Raw genomic sequence first — 7,880 nt, 5'->3', positions numbered from 1 at the left:
CAGCATTTGCTCGTGCGATGCTCGTCCACCCAACGGACCATCTCGCCCAACTTGCTCAATTCTTGAAAGATGCGCTTCGCCGTCGAAGTGGACGCGTGACCACGCATGTTGTGACGAAACGAACCATCTCCAAGCACGATGAGAAGTCGGCCGTAACCTGTACCTCCATCTAGAGGTGGTGCTGCAGGGGGAGGAGGAGGGGGGGCGTACTTGCGATAACGATTGGGAAGACTGTTAAATCTGTTACATATAAGACATACACAATACACATTACACAATACACAATGCACGGATCCTCTTATTGTAAAGGGCAGGTCATCAGAGAAGAAGTACACAAAATATAAGAAGTTAAGCTGCAATTCTACATAAAAGACAATAACATAAACTAATGTAAATCGTTAGACAGTGACCATTACCCTAACAGAGATTTGAAAAAGAAGTAAGCCGATTACACCCGACATACGATAATAACCCGGGAAGCGATTCCATTGCCGAGCTTGGTACCAGACAAGATGGAACCCGTGACTCTTATATAAACCCTTACCGCAGTGAGCACCACCCCATGTGCTTCAACGTTTACCCGGGGCAGCGCAGTGAAAATGGGTCGTGTCAATATGCCTGCGAAATACACTTTAGGTGTCGTAACCCGTGCCAAACTACCAAACGCCCCGGAAGTGTATTCTCAAAAGCGTTATAAATTATCTTCGTATAATTAGGCCTCCGCCCTTGACCTCGCTTACCTAGTTTCCTTGCACGAAGGTTTTACTGCTCCAGATATACCTCTGCGGTTTGTTTTGACAAACACGATTCAAGCAATTTCATCACAAGCATGTCGACGACTCCGCAAACTTCACCACCACTTCCCCCACATACAGTGCGGATTAAACGAAAGCGGAATCAGGATCCTTTGCAGGCACTGCGTAAGAATTGTTTTTTGGGGTGCGAGTGGATCGTGAAGCTAATTGTAGATAGTCCTAGGACAAGGCGGAGCTAGTAAGCGCAGCCGCACAAATTCGTACGGTAAGCAGCAATTGAAATCCTTTATTCGAAACAATCTTTAACATCGTCCATTAGTTTTTAAATTAGCAGCGACAGAAGAAGCACCTCGCCATGCTGGTGCGATTACTCTCCTGGAAGCGTCTTCCCCGCCGCCGGTATGCAATACTTTAGTGATATAAATATCAACACGGAGTCTGATCTAGAATATCATACAGGAAGAGGAGACAAAAGAAGTCTCCAATGTCCTAAAAGCCGCGCGAAATATTTTGAATCCGGCGCGGTTATTCCGCTTCCCGACGCGGAAACGACGGGCTGAGAGTGTTCCTGACGAAGCGGAGCGTTTACAATCCCCCCGGGAAAGCATAACTGCATCCCTAACACCGAAGACACAGCCTCGAAAACGAATTTCGCCAGTGCCAATTAAGCCCGCTGAGCAATCAGTGCCAGTATCTCAATATCGCAATGAAATACCGAAAGTCAAGATTCTGGATCGGAGTCCCCCTCGTCGTCCGATGGCAGTTCCGCACTCGCCTATATCCGCACGCCGGAGACGGAGTAGTACCGCGTCACTGTCGCTATCGCCTACATCATCCTACCAGATGGCGACAGCAAATGAGGATGAGCTGCAGAAAATGGTGGATCTGTATCTCCAATTGAACCACGAAGATGGTGTCAGTAAGCCGTGTTCGGCGCTTAAACGGCCGCACCATCAAGAACAGCGGCTGCAGCAGCTTACATCAGGTACTGCGTCCCCCGACCACAAGACGCGTCATGTCACCGGCGCAGACTCTCACATGGCCGCGCAAAATCAAAGATTGGCAGAGAGACTAGAAGCCGCTGCCCAGAAATCTCAAGCCGGCGGTGATTCAACAAGGATAGCAAAGGTATCTGATGACGCTTCCGTAGATTCAGAAATAGAAGATTACGTTTACGACGTGTACTACAGAGAAAAGTTCTTGGGCAGCACCTGGGACGGTGGTCAATATGGACTTTTGTAGGTCTTCCTTTTATTTTCTGTTTTCTTTTGCGGCTTGCAATCGCTCGGATATAGTTGGTAAGAAAGACTGCGATACAACCATTGCTTCTTGCCTGTGGGCGCTTATCGCATGGCTGAAGATTTGTTATATATATTAGCGATTGTTGGTTCATACTGCGTGACGTATTCTGTTACATTGGCTGACATCTCGACCAGGCTTTATAATTCCGAAAATGATTTTGTGGACCTAGTGTTGGATGACTACGACGACGAGGAGGAACTCCGTTCCGACGATGAGGACTCGAATGCTGAAGATTTTTACAAAAACGACTACCCTGACGAAGACGAAGGCGCCGCAGACAATGCATTTTTGTCGTCCTCGTTAGAATCGCATCCTCGAGCTGACGAAGCAGATGAAGTCGATGCGGATGACTTCGACGAGTACGATTACGATAGATGCTATCAGCGGTTTGCAGACGACGACGGGGACAGGTCTATTGAGATGGGTGCCACATTGGATGATATTATCGGCAACGAGGACGACGGGGACGAGTACACTGGCGGAAACAGTAGTGCTGGTGGGTACGATGCCGAGGACGATGATCTAGACGATTCGGACCGATATCGCACGCGGCCACGACAGTGGATGCCGAGGACATCCGATTTTGCGGACGATGAGGGCGGCGCAGACGACGATGATAGCGATTACTAGGCGGGGGCTTAGTAAGTAGGATGTATTATAAGAGTTTATTGTAAATACTGCTGTCAAGGATTAAAGGGTGCGACACAAATTGTGCTATACATGTTCTATTTCTTACATTAAATTCTGATGCATGAATCTACTTGATCTTAAACAGCTTCCTCCACCAGTCGCCTGGTAAGTGTGTGAGTCCCGGACCCCGGCTATCCGCGATTTCCGTCTCGTTGCGTGGAGCGGCGGACGCGGTCGGGGACAGAGGTTGAAGAAAGGTCGACGGAGAAATCGACGACGATGACGACAACATTGACACTTTTTTCGGTTGGACAGTGGCCTCACCATCCACGAGCTTACTAGGTGTCAGCACCGGTGACTCGCCGTTACTAAACTGGTTCAGATCTTTGGGACTCGGGGACTCAGGAGGTACACTCGGCCCTGGCACAAATGGGACTGAAGTCGGCGGCGGCGGCGGTGGTGGTGGTGGATGCGCACTAATCTCATCCTTCTTCTCCCCACCATCACTCCCCGGTACCTGTTTGGCAGACGAAATAACCTCATCAATCAACCCAATTTGAAGCGCCTCATGCGGGTCCAAATAATTATCGTCCTGGATCATTGCCGCGATCTCTTCCAACTCGTACCGTTTCGCAAGCTGATCTTGATAAAACTTGTTCGCCTGCTCACGCATCCTCAAAATTTGCCTCGTCTGGATGGCAAGGTCGGAAGCCTTACCTTGCATCCCTGTATTGGGCTGATGAATCATGATCCAAGCATTCGGCAACGCGTACCGGAAACCCTTTTCACCGGCCACTAGTATCAGCGATGCCATTGAGGCGGCGAAACCCACGCAGATGGTGTAGACTGGACATTTGATATACTGCATCGTGTCGATTATGGAGAACCCTGCGTGCATTTCGCCGCCGGATGAATTGATGTACATGAATATTGGCTTTGTCTGGTCCATTGCTTCAAGGTAGAGGAGTTGCGAGACGATCACTGCAGCCATCGAGTCGTTGATCTGTTGATTGTTAGCACTTTTCGGGCGAAATAGTGGGGATATGCATACGTCGCTATAAAGCATGATAATGCGTTCGTTGAGGAGCCTGCTTGGTAGTTAGTCCATGTAGATTCGTCAGTGGGCAAAGTGCACTTACCTACTGAAGATGTCGAAATAGATCGTCCCTCCATTTTTCTAGTCCGAAAATTAGTATTGCATTCCAGATCACATCATATCCATAACGCACCTCGCGACTAGGAACTGTGGGCACATGAATCGACTGCGGAACACCGGGAATGCTGCTCCGATTCACCCGCGGATCACTATCGTGTCCGGGAAAAGTCCTAAATCCGATAGTTCTACTTGACGAGATAGCAGTGTAGCGTGGTGAGCATGGCCTGCTGATTTGAGTTACCAAGTCTTTACTCCACCTCAGTGGAGTTCGGCGGATCATAGAGGTCGACGGAAATGCACGTAGTACGCTTTTTCAGTGGTGATTTAGTAACTTCAGTAGAGTCTCGCTGAAATGGCTGCTGTACTATCTATTCCACTGGATAGCAATTGTATTGACGTTATATCATAAATTCTCTGGTCGGTGAGTGGTAATGAAGGAGTGGTATGTGTCGATGTGAATCGGCGGTACGCTTTCGTGGGGTGGAGTCAAGGCTCCTAACCCAACAGCATCGGAATTCCTATCCACACTAATGACATTCAAGTCAACAGGGCACCACCATTACTCCATTACTAACACATGTTTGATGCTGCCACCATCATTTGTTTGAATTTATGTGCATGCACTAATTTTTTAGACATTCTCATCTAAACTGCTATATACACACAAATACCCATACAATGGAAAACTATCGAAAACCAATTGTATCTACTCTCTAATATGATACACATGCAGTTACCTACACCCAACCCAAATCTATGCATGTAGCAAAAAATGTACATAAGAAATTTCTAGTGAAACAAATACTTTTCGTTCATCAAATAAACCACCACTGTTAACTCCGCATTGAAACCGACCCATATAAAACATCTTGTCCGATCTGACATGATAACAAGAACGCCAGTCATGTAACGCAATTCCGAGAAGGACGGTGAAACAAGTCATATAATCATATTGTGCTGTAATAGTGTAGAAAGAACATTGCGACCAGTGGCGGTTATAGCAAACCGAGCAGTAACGCGAACGACGCGAGACCTCCTGCAACCAACGCCTCGCGAGCATTCGCAGTGGCGGTCGCAACGCTCACTGACGACGTCGTCGAGGCGCTCGCGACCGTGACAGCCGTTGAAGCAAAGTTAGGGCCGCAGAAGACATTGATTTGTTGCGCGGCAGGAACGTAGGTTTGGGAAATGGCAAGCGACGTATTACCCGCGTAGTTGAGGAAAATTGACATGACGTTCTGCGAACAGGACGAGCAACTCGGTCGCGTGCCTCCAGGAAGTGACACGTCGAGTGGCAGGTAGTAGAGGTACGAGTCGCCGGGATTGGTCGAGTTCGTGACGGAGTCCACATAACAGTAGGAACCTGACGTGGACTGAAGACAGCCGGACGAGTATAGCATGCTGTAGGATGTGAACGCATTGTACGCCTGTCGTACAAGCGGGTTCTCGAGCTGATAGTCTGTTGCACAATTTGACGAGGCAACGAGTTGTTTCGCGTAGTTGTCCATAATCGTTGTGCACTGTGTCCCGTTGACAGCACAGATCAAGTCCATGGTGCTAGAAAGCTTGAAAGCGCCTTGCTTCACAATTTGGAAGAAGGATTCGGAATTCTAACAATAAATTAAGTGTAAGCACTCGAGCAATGGAAGCTAGGGCGAAAATCGGGGCATCAAGGAATGGTGTTTGGCAAGTGCCAAAAATAGCAACATCCTATGAAAAAGATCACGTAACTAACCTGCAGGAAAAACGAGAATGGGTAGCATTGAATGAAACTTTCGGACGCCAGAAAAGTGTTAAAAAATTCCGGGCAAGATTCTTCGGTGAAGTTTTTGCCGAGACTCGCATCGAACGCGTACGGGATGATCGTATTATTGTTGCTAGATGATGATGTTGACGGGGAGGAGGAGGTGCCACGCTTCTTGAGAACGTGGGATGAACCCCGACGAAGCGAGCTGCCTACCAGCAATGTACCGTGATCTTCTGACTCGGCCGATACGAGTGCGGTGAGGGCGAGTATGAACAGTGCGAGGAGAAGCCGGCGACCGAAGCAGGAACCGCGTCGAGGAGACGCGGCTGAAGGGCCGTTTAACGGCATTTTTGAGTCGATGAGCAGGCAAAACAAGAGCACAGTAGACAGCAGGTAGGTGTCGGAGATGGCGACAAGCGAACTGGACTTGCCGGAGAGGATCGGGTGTGCAGACGAAGTGTGTGTGGACTAGGGTGAATGATGAATGTACTTATTGCTATCCGTTCGTCGACGTGCCAAATATCTCGATGTCACTCGACACAAGAGTCGACACGGACATGAGTCGCCTGCCACGCGCGACACGACTGTCGCAGTTCCTCTGAATCATTGCAGAAAACCCTCCTCCAACATATATATTCTTATATGTTTACAAATCCGACATGCATAGTCGAAGTCAGCCATGCCCTCCAATCCAGTTCGAGTACACTGCGAATATACGGCGCACCGCGCAAATCGAACAGGTATGATAGCACGGCGGGTCAACTGAGTACTATCTACAACGGCATGGAAAGTAATGTCCACCTACATTTCTATGGTTTGATTTAAAAGGTGTGCTTAGAAGCAGTGTACGCAATGCTTTTTCTTTTGCTCGTTCTGTTGGAAAAAATATACATTTCTAGCATAAACTTGCGATCAAGACTCGACGTCGACATGGATGACAGGCGCTAATTAATTCCGATCCGTGTGCGCTTCCGTTGTCTTATCTATAAGTCAGAAATGACAGACAGGTGGCAACATTCAACGGACGAAGTGCTCCCTTGATCTGCTTAGTAATTGCTGTCAAAGATTATACATGGGATCACACTTCTAAGGTACCAAGGTAGTTATGAGTTACTATGATAATTGAAAGTTAGAATAAGCACCACACGTGGTTGTTACACGAAACCCTCGCGCTATTGCAGTTGTTCCTGTCTTGGGCCCCTGCATATGTGTCTAGCCTCGCTGCAGACATAAACGTAAATGCATTCTCCATATAATCCGTATTCGCGTTGACGGCAGCGGAATGAGATTTACCTGATTCATCATTTCTAGAGTTATTGCACTCACCTAGACGGCACTGCACCTTGCTCATCAGCTCACAATCCTTGTACCTTCTGACCGTTTGAGGTGAAAAACTTCATAATGAGTAGTCAACTTAGGTATGGCTCTCTGGCGACTTTTTTTTTCTCACTCGACAATTACTAACTAATGCAGATGGGGTGTCAATAAATATCAAGATGCGTCCTCTCGCATGAGTCCTGCTCTTCTGCGAGCCCGGAGTAGGTACACGAAACGGAATATTGCTACTGGTATCGTGATTGCTGGAATTGTTGTCGGTATATGTATGTCAATAAGTTGACAGCCCGGCTATCGCATGCTAACGAAAGGCAGATGCTTATGCCGCGACTGCGACTGGTTCCGACGATTTCAGCGATGTTCCCATGCCCCCGGTGCCTGAAAATGCAGTTGAAAAACTTCGCCGCGAGAGAGGAGGCGAGAGTCATACCTGACTCGCTTAGCATCGTCTCCTAGTATATATCACCCTAACACATAAGTCGCTTCGGCGTCTTCTAATATTGTACATATCAACACTTTCTAGTTAAAATCTAGCGATTATTATGTTTTCGGTCGCCCTGTCATCTTGATTTCTTTGTTTTGTATATATGTGGTAATTTACGAAACATGACCACTTAGTGGATTCTGTGTATTGTCGTGCACCCACCCGACTTATAGTAATCAATGTGTCATACATAGCTTTCCTGCTGCATACGTATGTGTAGTGATACCTGATACAATCGTTTTGTATAAACACGAAGAATTCTTGATGAACTATGCGTACTAAATCATTGCCATTTGGCACATGTTGCCCACGATACCAATAACCAGGCATTAATAATCGATAGATCTGTGTGTATTATAGAGGCGTTGATATCATAGATATCTCGAGACGGACGGATCATTCCACGCGTCCGGGTAACGTCAGAGTGACGCGCTCGACGACACGCGAACGAACGCGTGCGATTCACTTAAA

At 47.7% G+C, this 7,880-nt stretch overlaps 4 protein-coding genes across 4 annotated transcripts; 2 read left to right on the top strand and 2 right to left on the bottom strand.

Annotated features, from left to right (window-relative positions):
- Positions 1-829: 829 nt before the first annotated feature.
- V1513DRAFT_374807 (uncharacterized protein) lies at positions 830-1,997 on the top strand (the record flags this gene model as incomplete). Its single annotated transcript, XM_066894871.1, has 4 exons — positions 830-920; positions 973-1,020; positions 1,075-1,154; positions 1,215-1,997. 4 exons carry the CDS (start codon positions 830-832, stop codon positions 1,995-1,997), a joined length of 1,002 nt encoding a protein of 333 aa, XP_066755728.1.
- A 736-nt stretch (positions 1,998-2,733) lies between these two features.
- V1513DRAFT_438668 (Clp protease-domain-containing protein) lies at positions 2,734-4,330 on the bottom strand. Its single transcript, XM_066897092.1, has 4 exons — positions 3,917-4,330; positions 3,827-3,864; positions 3,739-3,775; positions 2,734-3,690 (listed from the first exon to the last, which is right to left on the bottom strand). Exons 1-4 carry the CDS (start codon positions 4,121-4,123, stop codon positions 2,815-2,817), a joined length of 1,158 nt encoding a protein of 385 aa, XP_066755727.1. The 5' UTR covers positions 4,124-4,330; the 3' UTR covers positions 2,734-2,814.
- Positions 4,331-4,458: 128 nt separating this feature from the next.
- On the bottom strand, positions 4,459-6,069 carry V1513DRAFT_438665 (uncharacterized protein). Its single transcript, XM_066897091.1, has 2 exons — positions 5,579-6,069; positions 4,459-5,453 (listed from the first exon to the last, which is right to left on the bottom strand). The coding sequence occupies exons 1-2, from the start codon at positions 5,936-5,938 to the stop codon at positions 4,839-4,841; spliced, it is 975 nt and encodes a 324-aa protein (XP_066755726.1). The 5' UTR covers positions 5,939-6,069; the 3' UTR covers positions 4,459-4,838.
- Positions 6,070-6,921: 852 nt separating this feature from the next.
- V1513DRAFT_438663 (uncharacterized protein) lies at positions 6,922-7,718 on the top strand. The gene is made up of 3 exons (XM_066897090.1): positions 6,922-7,008; positions 7,064-7,191; positions 7,241-7,718. The coding sequence occupies exons 1-3, from the start codon at positions 6,992-6,994 to the stop codon at positions 7,357-7,359; spliced, it is 264 nt and encodes an 87-aa protein (XP_066755725.1). The 5' UTR covers positions 6,922-6,991; the 3' UTR covers positions 7,360-7,718.
- The last annotated feature ends 162 nt before the right edge of the window (positions 7,719-7,880 follow it).

Source organism: Lipomyces chichibuensis, assembly GCF_038497645.1.
Source record: "Lipomyces chichibuensis strain CBS 12929 unplaced genomic scaffold V1513scaffold_4, whole genome shotgun sequence".
Classification (NCBI taxonomy): domain Eukaryota; kingdom Fungi; phylum Ascomycota; class Lipomycetes; order Lipomycetales; family Lipomycetaceae; genus Lipomyces; species Lipomyces chichibuensis.
Note: the sequence above shows the minus strand (reverse complement) of the source record. Positions and strands in the feature narration are given on the sequence as shown.